This window comes from Nannospalax galili, unplaced genomic scaffold (genome assembly GCF_000622305.1).
Source record: "Nannospalax galili isolate Female #2095 unplaced genomic scaffold, S.galili_v1.0 scaffold318, whole genome shotgun sequence".
NCBI classification, from domain to species: domain Eukaryota; kingdom Metazoa; phylum Chordata; class Mammalia; order Rodentia; family Spalacidae; genus Nannospalax; species Nannospalax galili.
In genome coordinates this window covers 4,515,506-4,531,545 of record NW_008341889.1, presented here as the reverse complement: position 1 = coordinate 4,531,545, position 16,040 = coordinate 4,515,506, and the positions used below count along the sequence as shown (strand labels likewise).

Below are 16,040 nucleotides of genomic sequence, written 5' to 3'. Positions count from 1 at the left end.
AAGAACGAAACTAAACTTTATGGGGCTGGAGAGATGGCTCAGTGGTTAAGAGCACTGGCTGTTCTTCCAGAGGCCCCAGGTGTGATTCCCAGCACCCATATGGTGACAAACAACCGCCAGTAACTCCAGTTCCAGGGGATCTGACACCCTCTTCTGACCTCCACAGCAGGTAATACACTCATACGCATAAAATAAAAATAATAAATAATCGGTTGGAGAGATGGCTCAGCTGTGAAGAACACTGGTTGTTCTTGCAGAAGACCGAGTTTGAAGCCCAGCACCCACATGGCGGCTAACAACTGTCTGTAACTCCAGTTCCAGGGGATCTGACAGCCTCTTCTGTCCTCCGCAGGCATTGCATGACATGGGTGCACTTACCTACAAGCAGGCAATTTACGCATACACATAAAATTAAAATTAAAATTTTTTAAAATTAAAAAAAATAGTAATAAAATATTTAAACAACTAAACTTTATTCTGAAATATGCTTGATTTGATTAGTTTTCTCGAGATAAAAAAATCCATATTTACTTATGGTTTCTTGGGGACAAGGTCTCATGTAGCTCAGACTGGCCTCAAATTCACTATTATAACTGTGCATGATCTTGACTTTCAGATCCTCCTCCTTCCATTTCCCAAATGCTGGGATTACAGGCCTGCAATACCAGGCCCAGATTAAAATCAATTTTCAAATGAAAAGTATATGATTTTAAGTGACATTTCCAAATATTTCTGGAACAGAATTTCATGTGTTTGTTATCTGAAAATATTCATAGTTTAAATTCTTCCTTGCTTTTCTTTAAACATTTACATAATTCCAGTTAGCAAGACCCTACTGTGAGGACAAGGAATGCTATAGCAGAACAATTACTCTTTGATGCTACTACTAGTTAGGGGCATGTCTTCCTCCATAGACAAGCTCCTTTAAAATCTTCCATATTTCTGGAAGTCATTTTCCAAGTCATTCCAGCCTAACGTTTCCTTAAATTCTATTTATTCATCCCACATCGTTTCTTAGATCTAACCCTTCTGCTTCATCCCCATTGTCTCAATACCTAACTTAGACCTTCATCACCTTACTTCTGGATAAGAACAGTGTCCTTGGGGCCTGCTTATGTAATCTTGGACTTTCTCTTTATGTACATCAAGTAGAAGGGCTGCTCACTTCATCCAGGGTAGGCAATGAGTTAAGTGCACTGCATGGAGAGGCTTTAAAGACAAAATAAAAGTAGCTCGTCCTGTATTCTACAGTTATGCTCCAGCAACACCACCACCCATACAAATACTCCTCCCTGAAAAATATAGTTTATTATAGTCCAAGTGTAAACACAGCTGCATTGCTGTTGAGTTCTGATAACATTACGTAACCTTCGAATTAGTGCATTTTATTATCTTTTAATAACACGAGAGTTAATTAGGAGAATTCCCAGCAAGTACCTGAGTTCAGCTACAAGCTTATTTCAAGAGTGAGGACACAGCAATGTGAGATCGTTCACAATTGCTTCATTCAGCACAGTACATGCCTCCAATCCTGTGATACATTATGCTGCTTCTTTAAATACAGTAAAATAAACAATGATGGTGTGGTGATTGTAAAGTCACTGAAAAGTATAAATTATCTTGATTCTGTCATTATATGTGACTTTGATCATGTGTTTGGATTCTCAACTGTGAGAACATTTAAAAATAATTAGATTTGATCCTTCCCTCAAAGGCATGGACAATATGGCAGTTTCTAGATTTGTTAAAAATGAGATTGTATGAATCTCTTCCCAATTTATTCTTACACTGGAGATTTTCCCCATGTATAGACCAGTTGCTTTCAAAATTAAAATTTAAAGACAAAAGCTGGGCATGGTGGTATATGCGTAGCACTTGGGAGACAGAGGCAGGTGGATCTCTGTAAGATTGAGGTCAGCATGGTCTACATAGTGAGTTCCAGGTCAGCTGGGACTACAGGGAAACCCTATCTTAAAAAAATTAAAATTAAAATTAAAGATAATGTTCTCCTAACAATTATTAGTGAAGATGGATAATTCTGGCTAGTTTTGAACCTCAATACTCAAAGATTATAAATTCTGAAGAATTTATTGATAACTTTTCAGAAGCTAAACCTGTAATTTATTACTGTTGACTTATCAATATATACATTTTTTTTCTCCCTGAGCTGGAAAGATGACATGTACTATTCTTTTGGAGGACCTGAGTTTAATTCCTAGCAACCATGTCAGATGACTCACAATCTCCTGCAACTCTAACTTGGGGGATCTGACACTTCTTGCCAGCTTCTGTAGGCACCTGTATTCACATGCACATACCTGCCCCCCATGCACACACACAACACACACAATTAAAAATCTTTGTTGTTCTTTGTTTTTGTTTCTGTAGTCCTGGGGATCACAAACCCAGGGCCTTGAACATGCCAGGCAAGCACTTTACCAAGTGAGCTCCATCCCCAAACCCATCAAGGTAAGTGAAAATTTGACTATTTTCTTTTTCTTACTGGAATACTGGCTTTATTATTAGTAGATACAAAATTAAAATTAAAAATTTTAAAAATACTTTCATGGTTGGCATTTTCACCTGCTATTACAACTCTAGCTTATGTCATTTTATAGTGATTACTGACATAGTTCTGTATAACAGGGAGACTGTTAATGACAATCTTCTCCACATGCTAATAAGTGTAAGGTTCTGTGAATGAACAGTAATTAGGTAAGATGCCACTGGCTTCTCAACCCATGACATTTTCTTTAAATCTCTTACTGCTTACAAATTCTCATTTAGTCATGCTTTGATTCTCTCATCTTCCACTCAAATCTCAGTGTTCCCAAGTCCTTTATCTTCCACTTACTAAAACAAAACAAACAAACAAAAAACCCAAAAAACCTGGTTTTATTACCCCTTATTACTGCCTTTGTTCAAATTTTCATTTCTTGTGCAGCTTATTTTTTTTTAATTCTTAAAATTATGTGTGTGTGCACACATATGTGTGGACATATCATAGTGGCAGGCAGGGGACAACTTGCAGGAGTCAGTTTTCTCCATCACATGGGTTCCAGGAATTGAAATCAGATGGTCAGCCTTGGTGGCAAACACCTTTACCTGCTGAGGCATCTCTCCAGTTGCCTTGACCAGCTTATGAAATTACTAGCTGTCAAAGTAATTTCCAGTCTCTCTTTACATTAGGTGATTCTCTGCTGGAATTTCTTCCTTTCTAAGAAGCAACTCTGATTAAAAGCTCCATGGTTCCTCACGTTTACAGAATGAAATTCAAACTCCATAGTATTTATATTTTAAAATCCTCATACTCTGTTCCTTGTCTACGCCTCCCATCCCTTATCATCACTCCATTCTTTGCCCATCCTGTAACTTGCACTTTAGTGGTACAAACCTATTAGAATCAGACTGATGCTCTTAAGACTTTTCATTTGGCAAGCTGCTCCCAAGTAGGCTGACATAAGTTTTGGTACCTTTCCTGAAAAGCCTTCATGCTAATGAGCTTAATGCCTCTCCTCTGCTTCCACAGAAGTCCTGGCTTATCATTCCTGGCTACTGGAAGACACAAACTATCTTATTTACATTTAAATTTCTATTGGATAATTAAAGATCACATAAGTGACTGGCAATTGGACAAAATGTAGCGATTTAGATAAATGATACTTTCTTAGTCAAGGTCCTCCAAAGTCCAGGTCCAAATCTTGCATATGCCTAAAAATCAGTTGAGATACTCTAAAAATAGAGTCTGGGTGTCTAACTCTATGATGTTCAATCAAAATGTCCAGCAATAAAGGCCCCAAATGACATTTATAAAATCTCTCTATGAGGGCTAGAGATGGCTCAAGAGTTAAGACCACTGTCTGCTCTTGCAGAGGACCGGGGTTTGATTCCCAGTACCCACACGGCAGCTAACAGCCGTCTATAACTTCAGTTTCAGGGGATCCAAAATCCACTTCTGTCCTCTTCTGGCATTGCATGACATGGGTGTACTTACATACATGCAGGCAGACTATTCACACACATAAGATAATAAATAAAAATTTTAAAAAATCTCCTTGTGTTTTAAGGTAACTGACTCATCATTGTACTTAAACTGATGATCCATATTTTACTATTCTTAAATAATCCCATTATATAATTATTGCATATAATGATTTATTTCAACTCATGCTTCATAACACTAAATTTGCAGTGTAACCTTGTGGTGTTCTGGTAATAAGTGAAACCTAGAGGGAATTCCTTCCTCATGGAGTTCACAGTGGCTATGGGAAAGCTGACAACCACCCTGGATGCTCTCTTGGATAACAGTCCAGACTACAATACTGGTCCTCTGTCTTTTCTCTGGGGGCATATTCTGTATCCTGTGTAAAATTATTCTTATATCAAGCAAAATATACGCAAATGAATAAATATTGCTCTGTTATTTTATTCTTTTGTAGTAATTTAGAAATTATCTACAGTTCAATCTCAAATCATGCTCCAACAGGGTCATCCAAGAATGCTTTGTTGTTTGAATTTTTTTTAATTAATTTTTTATTTTATGTGTATGAGGTTTTGCCTGCGTGCATGTAAGGGTACCATTGTATGCAATGTCTGCAGAGGCCAGAAGAGGGTGTCGAATCCCCAGAAACTGGAGTTATGGATGGCTGTGAGCTACTATATGTGGGCGCTAGGAACTGAGTCCAGGTCCTCTGCAAGAGCAGCCAGTGCTCTTAACCACTGAGCTGTCGTCTTTCTAGCCCCAAGCATGTTTTCTCTCTTTATTTTATGTGTATGAATGAATTACTTGCATGTGTATAAGTGCACCTGTGTCATGCAATGCCTTCCAGAGGTCAGAAGAGGGAGTCAAATTCCCCTGGAACTGAAGTTACAGTGGTCAGTCCCCATTTGGGTGCTGGGAATTAAACCCGGGTCCTCTGCAAGAGTGGCCAGTGCTTTAACCACCGAGCCATCTCTCTAGCTCCCCCAAGTATGTTTTCTAAGAGGACTTTTATGTACAATCACATGAAAGCAATCACATGATAGGCCAGCAGCGCATCTCCAAACAATGACTGGGAGGAAATCTGGAGTTTGGGGAGGTATGGGAAGGAAGGAACAATTTGGTCTTAGCTATGCCACTTTTCTAGTTATATGATCTTGCATAATTCATATGATTCATGGATCTCTGCTCTCTATAAAAATAAGAAATGTATGCTAGTGAAGTTCAAATTTCACTTAAAGTGAAAATACTTTAAGCATTATAAAATCCTAACCAGTCTGGATATTAAAAAATGATCATTACATTAAGGTTTTTATCTATTCCTTTTCTTCACTAATGAATCAATAATTTCTGCATTTTTCTGAAAGCTAAACTTTGTTAACCCTATACTCTCGTAATCCCTCTGATAATACCCCTCCCTTTAACTGAAGAAACAGAAAGTGACCTGTGCCCATGACCTCTGCAGTGCTCTGGTTTTCTTGAGCTTTTTAAGTTACTTACATTTTCCAAATACAAAAGCTAAAAATAATAGCTATGAAAGTTGAAAATACATTAGCACTATCAGAATACTCATATTTGAATGTCAGCATCCATAACAATGCAGCCATAGCAAATAAGCATATAAAAATAGTGACTGGCAAAGTGACAAGGCAAAGGAAAAGGCCCGGTAGGTAGAGAAGCAACCTTGCAAAGTTAGCTCATGCAGACCAGCAACTAAGAACCAAAGCTTTACCACTTATAGCTGAAAAATAATTATTTCAAACAAAATGCAACATTTATTACACTAATAACTGAAGTCTACACAGAAAAACAAAGTAGTAATTCATTGTATAAAATAAAAAACTTGTTATATTTTACTTAAGTATATATCAAAGTAAAGATTTATGAAAATTATATACCTATATTAAAATCATAATTACATTATGTATCAAAATGTAAAATTTGAAGAAAATTGGTAACTTTGTTTTATGAGGTATTAACTTTAAACATCTAAATTTTTAAAAAATAAATTCAAAATTTAAGTTTGCTAATACTCTGGATTTTTCTATTTTCCAAATACACTCGTAAATAGCATAATTTAATTCTACACTAAAATAAATGGCTTTTTTGGATATTTTAAGTTATAAATAAGCTTTACTGTAACTGCAACTGTAAAAATTAAGATGTATATACAATTTTTAAAAAGAATGATACCTCAACTCTTCAGCCTATACAATTAATCAAATACAGAAATACAACTTTATGAAACTACATGTCTAATTTTCCACATAAGAGACTAGTAACTGGAACACCAGTAATGTTTTCCCTATATATTTTCCTTAATTGCCAAATAGTAGGAAGAACGGAAAAATAATTCAAGCAGAATACTATACAACTATATAATGGTAATTCTACCCCTGGAGAAGGCAAGTAATTATCAAAAACTTTAATATACAGCCAGTACATTTTTTTTTTAAGCTTTAAAATTTTTTTTTAATTTTTATTTTATGTGTATGCGTGTATTGCCTGCATGTAGGTAAGTGCACCCATGTCGTGCAATGCCCACGGAGGTCAGAGAGGCTGTAGGATCCCCTGGGACTGGAGTTACAGACAGTTATTAGTTGCCATGTGGGTGCTAGGATTCGAACCCAGGTCTTCTGCAAGAACAGCCAGTGTTCTTAACCGCTGAGCCATCTCTCCAGTCCCCGCCAGTACATTTTTCTATCAACACTTGTTACAAATTTTATTTCACTCCTAGGTTCCCTACCTTTCTGTTCTTCTATGTTGGTGAAGCTCTATCTTTCACTGTCATAAACCTTTAAGATTCTAGAATAGTTTGAGTAGAGAACAACCATGAAGGTCTGCTGGAACAACTCTAAGAGTTGGTATAGTAATTATGGAATAGGGTGAAGAAAATGTAGGCAGAGCTGGCTATATCACACAGGAGGCTGTTTGGGGATTTTCAAAAAAGTAGCACTTTGAAAAATCCAGATCTTTAACAATTCAAACTAAATACAAAAGCATCTCTGAAAGTCAAGTACAAATATTTCAGTCTATTTGTACAGATGCTCTAAAAGCATGGCTTATAATATACATGAGTATTATTACCCACTGAAAACTTTGTTTCCTGTCATATTAACACTGTGGGCTGTTTTCTAGTATTGGGAAACTCTGAGGGGTTCCAGCCTCAGAAACATATATTTGGCATATTTTCATGTGCCAAATTAACTTGTAGGTTTAAGGGCACAAAATGTATCACTCTCTATTTTAGGGATAACAGTTCAAATTCTACCTTTATGTTCATTTAAAAAGTTTTGTGAATTCATGTTTTCTGTATCAATTACTGCCATTATGAGTGACATAATGACATTTTTATACACTTTACAGTATCAACCTTTCAATAACTGTAACATAAAATTTAAATTTTTATCTAATGCAAAAAACACGTTTTGGTATATACCCAGCAGAATGAAGTATATAAATTTCAACTGTAGTTTAATTTTTTAATTTTTTTTTTTTTTGGTCTTTTTGAGACAAGATCTCCCTGTAGCTCCAGCTGTCCTCCAACGCACTATGTAGACCAGTCTGCCCTTAAACTCACAGAGATCCGCCTGCCTCTGCTGGGATTAAAGGAGTGCACCACCATGCCCGGTGTAAATTGTAGTTTTAAACTTAGAGAAAACAACTATTTCAGTATGATTTTAATACCTTGGTACTAAAGCATGGATGTGACAAGTCTCTGTAGATGACTTGAAGACATTCTTAAATTGGGTCAACTTGGCTTGAATACTAACCTGCCACTTATTAAGATGCAGAACCACAGATAAGTTATTTATAAGACCATAGAAGTATTTCAGTAGTTCATGGCAGGTTGGTCTGATTTTTCATTCATGTCTACTTTAGTTAATAATGAGCAACAAGTTTTCAAAAGCCTCAACCCTTTTGTAACCACCTTGTTTGGTAATGCACACAGTGTGCACTATCACTCACGTGGAGCTCTTCCTGCATCACTTATTTTAGGCTCAGTTGGGCCAATTTGACTTAGAAGTTATTACTATGTAAGTCTTTATCTTTGTCTATGCTGCATGTCTCTGTAATTCATGAATCTAACCCCTTCCTTTCCATCAAATTATCTTACTCTTGTTTTTTAATGGAGGCTAGTATTTGCTGGAATATTTATTCATTAAGAATTTACATAACTTTAATTTTGATAGCTGCATTTCTATAGAACCACTATTGCTTTTATTAATGTTCTAGTGAAAAAGTTGCTTAAGTTTTAAGTTTTAGTGGTATTTCCTCTATGAAATCCAATTATTCTTAATATGCAACACTGTACAATTTAATGATGTTGTGCTATAGTAGAAATGCCTGTACTTATTTAACATACTTGTCACAAAAAAAGTCAAGCATTTATTACAAATAAGGATTGAATTTAAAAAAAATTACCTCCATGTAGAAAGACCTGTCACATTCATGGGTTAGCATCCTTCCACTCAACAAACAAAAATTACAGATGACATGTTTTTTAAAAAATACTTTCAAGCCGGGTGTGGTGGCACATGCCTTTAATCCCAGCACTTGGGAGGCAGAGGCAGGCAAATCTTTGTGAGTTAGAGTGAGTTAGAGGTCAGCCTGGTCTACATAGTGAGTTCCAGGACATCTGGGGCTACAAGGAGACCCTGTCTCAAAAAGACAAAAAACAAAAAAAAACAAAAAAACTTTCAAAATTCTTTTTTTCTATTTAATTTTGGATTTAACTATTATCTGCAAAACAATTTACAAACAGAAAGGCTGTTAAAAAGTAATGGTTTTGGTAATTTATTATCTCAGATTTTAATCTGTATTACAAGGCAGATTAGAAATATGGATTAGTATGGCATGGTGGCATACACCTTTCATTCCAGCACTCTGAAGGCAGAGGCAGGTGAAAATGTGAGTTTGAGATCAGCCTGGTGGTCTACACAGCCAGTTTCAGGCCAACCAGGGCTATATAGTGAGACCCTGTCTCCAAAAAAAAAAAAAACCAAAACAAAACAAAAAAGGAATATGGATTAATATGACATCTATATTGATTAACTTTATATACACATATATGTGTGTATATATACAAATATATCCTTGGCAGACTAATCAAAATTAAAAATTTCATATCAGCAGATGTAAATATTAAGACTATATAAATCCTGCCGGCTATGGTGGCGCACAGCTGTAGTCCTGGCACTCGGGAGGCAGAGGCAAGCGGATCTCTGTGAGTTCAAGGCCAGGCTGGTCTACATAGTGAGTTCAGGCCAGCCAGCTAGGGCTACAGGGAGACCCTGTCTCAAAAACACCAAAAAAAAAAACCCCAAAACTATATAAATCCTTATAAAATACTTCAAGTTTTACAAAGAAAAGCCATAAAATTCAACTTTGTTATAAATACACTATATTATAACTACAAATTATTTTTATTATGATGAGGTCTAAAATATGTAATAATAAACTAAACTATTTCCTTTTGTTTCTGTGGCACTGGGGATAAATCCAGGTCTCACAGATTGCTCATTCAGCACTCCAGCCAGCCTTGCAGCCTAGACACTAAATAAGGAGGTCAGTAAATGAAACCAACATACTACAGAATAGACACAGGACAGTGACTTGCTACTTCTATAAGCCAAAGCAAAGCCTATCCTTTTTAAAAACAGACTTTACTTCATATGGCTTTTATTTAATCCTTATTTGTAATAAATGTCTGACTTAGACCCTGCCTCAAAACAACAAAAAACAAGGAACAAAACAGAAAAGCAAAACAAAATAAATGTTTTGACTTTTTATTTTGTGACAATAAGTATGTTAGGTGAGTACAGGCGTATCTCCTATAGTACAACACATACATCCTTAAGAGCTGTAAACTATACAATATTGAATGAATATTATAGCAACGGTTTAATATCATTATTCAGCACAAAACAAATTTCTATGATTTTCATTTTCTGTTATTTCATAATACTTAAAAGTAGAGAGAGACACTTACTAGCTGAAGCCTGAGGTTGCATGCGAGGTATTCCTCCATTTGGCACTTGAAAATTGGAATCACTTCTACTGCTCTTCACTGAGTCAACTTGTGTGTTAGATGTTCGAGACAGGTTTGGAAGACTTCGTCTTAGTTTTTCTAAAATAATGAGATTTTAATTAAAAAAAAAAAAATCAAACCATTCTTTGAGATAGAGAACTAAAATATTAAGTAGAACTGAAAAGTAACATACTTCAACATTCTATATATTGTAGAAGTAACAGGAAATATTAAAAAGAGAGAGAGAAAGAAAAACTCAACCCAGAGACTGTAAATGGGTAAAACAAAACCGTTAAGAGAACCATAAATGATATTATCAAATCTAAATCTAAAAGGCCACTCCATGAGTAAAATAAAATAAAAGTAACATAACCACATAAAGTTAAATTTACTTTTTCCTTGTGTTTTATTAGTTTGCACTAACAAAATGATAAGGGACTATTTATTTATATGAAACAAACCTGGGAGAAAAATACATTCCTTTTCACACTACAATACATTAAAATATGGGCCCCCTCCCCCACATTTCATTACCGTATCTGCTGTGTTTTACCTTCATTTTTAACATTGCTTGTCTGTAAATCTGCTGGATGGCCTTGGAGGGAAAGGCGGGGCTGCTGCAAGCGGCTAATCATAGGCTGTGGGGACACTCTGCTGTATTCTATTCCCCGGGCAGGAGACCGTGAACGAGGTGAATTTCGGGGTGACTGCTTAGGAGATGGTCGAGGTGAGTTGCGTGGTGATGGAGAAAACCTGTTAACAGCAGGGTATACTGCATGATGCATACTATCATCTTCATCATCTAAACTCTGTGCATCAAGTTCCTGATCACTAAAAGTACCCCGTCTTGTAGAATTGCAAGATGAACCAGAACTGCGCCGAGAAGTGGTGGCTGCGTACTCTTGCCGGAGACCTGGCAACAATGAATGCATTATTTATTTATTTGATCGTATTTTCAAAATTTTAAATATTTAAAAAATTAAATATGAAAGTTATCATTAAGAAATTCGATGAAGGTATAAAGTACAAAGGAAAAGTCCTTCTTACTTTTAGGCATTCTTCCATATAAAGATGCATGAACTGATTCTTAAAGTTATTTTTAAATTGAATGAAAGTCTACCACTTTTGTTTAACTTAAGACTTCCAGAATCTGAGCCAGGTGTGGTGGTACACGCCTTTGATACCACCACTTGGGAGGCAGGCAGATCTCTGTGAGTTCAAAGCCAGTCTGCTCTACATTGTGAGTTCCAGGCCAGCTGGGGCTACAGGGAGACCCTCACTCAAAAAAACCAAAGGAAAAAAAAATCCATATTCCTGGGGGCTGGATAGACGGCTCAGCAGTTAAGAGCACTAGCTGCTCTTACAGGGGACCCAGGTTCAATTCCCAGCATCCACACAGCAGCTAACAACCATTCATCACTCCAGTTCCAAGGGATTTGATACTCTCTTCTGACTTCTGCAGGCACTTCATGACATAGAGACACTGGTGCACTCACATGTAGGCAACACACTCATACACATAAAATAAAAAATAATAAATAAAATATTAAAGAGAAATATTCATATTCCTAAACACAGTAAATCCAAATTTGAATTAAAGAAATACTGAGGGAAAAATAATTATCTACCCAGTGAACGGAACATATCAATGAGCAAGTAAACTCCTTGCATTAAATTATAATGCAAAAAAGCATAGAATCTCAGCGATATTTTCAACAAGTCCTGCTAGCTACTGGCATCTACTAAAGATATTGAAGAGTATCTGTACTTTTAAATCATTTATACACAGAAACTGGTATTAAAAGAGGTTCTCCAAACTAGTACCTTAGAGTCACTCCAGGGTATCATCTAAAACTACAATTTCCTGTAGCTGTAGTTCAGTAACAGCGTGTGCATGGGGCCAATCTTCATGCACAACAAAAATAAAGGACAAGCAACTCTACAAACCCCTTACAAATTCCTGGGTCCACTTGGCCTTGTTGTAAGGTTTGGGAACCACAATAGTAACTGACACTTACTGTCTAGTTACAGCAAACAGCAGTAACAAAAGACAGCAAACCAATGAAAGAGCATTGTTTCAGTAAAGAAAATTCAGAGCCCAGTGGAGCCTCTCCACTAACAAAGAGAACTTTAAGCAAGTCACAATCACCATAGGAGTTTGCATTTCTCATTGTAAAAATGAAGACACTTGACCAGGAAAAAAACCCAAATATATAATTCTGCATTTTTAACTGTTATAAACGTATGAGAAGAGCCAGGAGTGGTGGCGCACGCCTTTAATCCCAGCACTGGGGAGGCAGAGGCAGGCAGACCTCTGTGAGTTTGAGGCCAGCCTGGTCTACACAGAGAATTCCAGGCCAGCTGAGACTACAGGGAGACCCTGTCTCAAAAACACCAAAAAAAAAAAAAAAAAAAAAAAGTTAAAAATATGAGAACCATTTTATAAAAACAAAATTGTTATTTTTTTAAAAGGAGGGCAGGAGGATATTTTCAAGAAGTATGTGTTTTGGGCAACATCTTTTAATTTACTGGGAAAATAAATATTCATGTGTATGGATGGTTTAGTAAGGATCCCTAAAGCACAATACAGATAAAATTTCTACTATTTGTTACCAAAACACAATATAAAGGTACAATAAATAGCTGCTTGAGCTTTTCACAAAAGTCAGCATTCAACAAAGAAATGAATGAGCTTATTCTAAGTAAGAATTAGGTGGCATTCCTTTTCTCTCTTTCATAACACTTTAAGATATACTTGATAGGCCAGGCCTGGGGGCACAGACCTTTAGTCCCAGCACTTGGAAGGCAGAGGCAGGTGGATCTCAGTGAGATCCAGGCCAGGCTGGCCTACATATCAAGTTCCAGGCCAGCTGGGACTACATGGAGACCCTGTCTCAAAAAGATTAAAAAAAAAAAAAAAGATACACTTGATAAACTTTTTATCTACAATAGTCTGTAGTAGCAAAAACCTTGACAATGAAAATACTTACTTTCTTCCTGCATCCGGGCTAGAATCTGCACATCAGTTACATCATTTAGCTTATAGTTGGATCCAATTGAATCTTCATCTAATTCTGAAGCACTTAACTCACTATCTATAGAGGATTGAGGACTGAGAGGAGGATTTCTATCTGATGAGCTTTTGAAGTTACCTGTAAACAAAGGAAAAAAGTCAAACCTTGGTAAGAGAAAAATGGAGTTAAAACATCTGTTGCAACTAGGTAATTACATTCTTTCATTTAGTTTTCATTCTGCCACTTACATTTGCAAAATCCCCAAATACTGAAATGAGAAACTCCCCTCATTAAGGGAAGAGGGCTCCAGAGACTCTTCTGCTTAACTATGTCATTAAACACAAACTTGTCCTTTCAGGATTACTTACCTAGCTTCTCACAGGACAATTAAAACTTTTAGTACAGTGCCTGCAAAGCAGCTAATATTCAATAACTGTATTAGAGGACTTCAGCTTTTACAAGATAATCAAGGAAACTACTCTGTAGATGAGTCTACAATGTTGTGTTTTCTCCTCCCAAATTCAGTCATAAACAAACATTATAATCTTTTCCTTGAAGAAATGCTTTTTTTCCCCCTAAACAACAGTAACTTGAGAAAAGTAGATTTCTTGGACACTAAAGAACAAACCAAAAAAGAACAGGTTAATTTCTCCTACAATGATGTCATGCTTGCCAAATTAATAACAGGGATCCAAGATGTTCTAATGTTTAGTAATATATTAGATGGTAAGAAGAAAATGACTAGAATTTTTTTTTTTTTTTATTCTAGACCAAAAGGAGGTCAGCAGACTGTCAGGAAGAATATACACTGGAACAGTCTAGCACGTTTCTAAGGAAATGCTTTCGCCTGAATCAATTTCTACTGAATAATAATAAAATTCCAGCACTTTCACTAATTCTTCTAATATACTTGCCTACCTTAATTGTTTGTGGGGTTTTTGTTGTTTAAGACAGGGTTCTACTTTGTAATCTAAGGATCTAGCCCAAATTAGCCTGAAACTTGTAATCCTTGCTGGGCATGGTGGTACACACCTTTAGTCCTAGCACTCAGGAGGCAGGGGCAAGCAGATCTATCTGAGGGTGAGGCCAGCTTCATGTGGGGGAGGGGCTAAGAACACATAAGCCGAGAACATCACGAGGCACCTCTTGTCATTTTGTGCTGCTGTCATGAAGTTGAAAGATCTGTATTTGAGTGTGGACGTTCCAGAGCAGCCATGAATAGGGGGACACCCACTTTTCTATAAATAAACCCCCACCCTATGCTGTTAGCAAGTCCAATAAACTCATTAGGATTTTCAAAAAATAAAAAAGGAACAGAGCTAATGGAAACCTTCATTATTCCAAAGTTGACCCCATGTTGGCAAAATTCCTATTTTCCCCCTTTAAATTTCATTGTATATATATTTTTATGTAATCTGCTTCAAGTTATTTCTGGAAAAATGTGTTAAAAACTGCCTCTCCTTGGAATAAAAAACAAACAACAAACAAAACAAAAACCTTGCAATCCTCCTGTCTCAGAGTCCTAAAAGTAGACATATGACATTCATGTCCATCTACTTTTCCAAAATTTTTCACCATAAGATATTCCAATCAATATGAAAAGTATATAAGGAGAGTAAGAAAACAAAATAACATCTACATTATTGATGAAAGAGCATACATAGGATATAATAGGAAAAGTACTGCAAGGTTAGGCTCAAATAATGCCTGGATCAAATTTAAACAAATACTGAGGGTTAAACCTTTTAGTATGATATTCTCACAGGTAAAATAAGTAGCAAAGAACAACCTAAATTTACTAAGCAAAGAGTGGAGTTTATAAAGTTATTGGAGTTAGGAAGCACACAAGTCAAAAAATGAGGTAGGAGCTAGGATGATGGCTAAATCCATAAAGCACCTGCCTCACAAGTATGAGGACTTAAGTTCAAATTTCCACCACCTAAGTAAAAAGCTGGGCAGGACGACAAGGTGTCTATAATCTAGTGCTGGGGAACAACAGACAGGTGGGTCTCTGGAGTTCGCCTGCTAGCCAATCTAGCCATCAGGGAGCTCCAGGTTCAGTGAGAGATCCTATCTCAAAAAAGAAGGTGTAGAGTGTCAGAGAAAGATACCTGATGTTGACCTCTGGCCACCCACACACATGCACACATCCACACAAACACGTGCATACAACCACACACAATTTTGGGGGATGTTGTTAAGTGAGTTTAAAAGTAGCATCAATAAGAGTAATTGAACAAATGAATTAAAAACAAGAGTACTTTAAAAAGAGTCAACTCTGTAGATTTTACAACCCCAACAGGATGTAAATAAGGATTTGCTGATTAAAGGAATCAAGTTGTAGTCCTGTTTAACTAATTTAAAAACATATTTAAGTATGCATAACCTTTGTACCCTTAGTGCCCAGTATAGTAACTCGCACAAAACAGCAAAACAAAGAAAATTTCCCTAAAAATTCACTTAAAAGTTTCATAAATAAAATTAACTTAAACTACTATGGAATAAGTTATTTTCTGAAGTAGGGACATAAGTTAAAGTCGTTCCTTACCTGAATTTCCAGGGAGTATAAGCTGTTTGACTATAGGAGGTCGCACTGGTGTTGAGGATGGAGAGTTGAAGCCACTGCTGTACGGGCTACTGGCGTTTGGACTATAAGGACTTGTATAACTCATAGAGTTGAAAGGATTATTATACAAATTTTGCCTCTTGAGAGCTGTATTAATGACAAGGGGAAGGAAATAAGATTTAATAACTGAGAAAAGGTTAACATTTCAAAGATTTTTCTATTAAAAATTAATTAAGTCAGGACATGATGTGCCTAGTAAATTGCCTTTAAATAAATATGTTTATGTCCATAGATAGTGCTGCTGTCAGCTTTGGTCAGAGAAGCTTCTTTTTACAGTGGTCAATAGTAATTGCAGAGCCTTATAACTTGTGAGTTCAAGGCCAACCTGGTCTACATAGAGTTCCAGGCCAGCTGGGGCTACAGGAAGACCCTGTCTCAAAAAGGCGGGAA

The 16,040-nt window shown here is 36.4% G+C and overlaps 1 protein-coding gene across 2 annotated transcripts in view; it reads right to left on the bottom strand.

The window, feature by feature from the left end:
* Slain2 (SLAIN motif family member 2) overlaps window positions 1-16,040 on the bottom strand; it is a 59,545-nt gene that overhangs the window by 16,040 nt on the left and 27,465 nt on the right. For both annotated transcript variants that reach the window (XM_008837704.3, XM_008837703.3), the window contains exons 3-6: window positions 15,573-15,737; window positions 13,001-13,162; window positions 10,564-10,923; window positions 9,972-10,109 (exon numbers count right to left, since the gene is read on the bottom strand). In XM_008837704.3, the coding sequence (XP_008835926.1) occupies window positions 9,972-10,109; window positions 10,564-10,923; window positions 13,001-13,162; window positions 15,573-15,737 (825 nt within the window). The remainder of the gene's footprint in view (window positions 1-9,971; window positions 10,110-10,563; window positions 10,924-13,000; window positions 13,163-15,572; window positions 15,738-16,040) is intronic.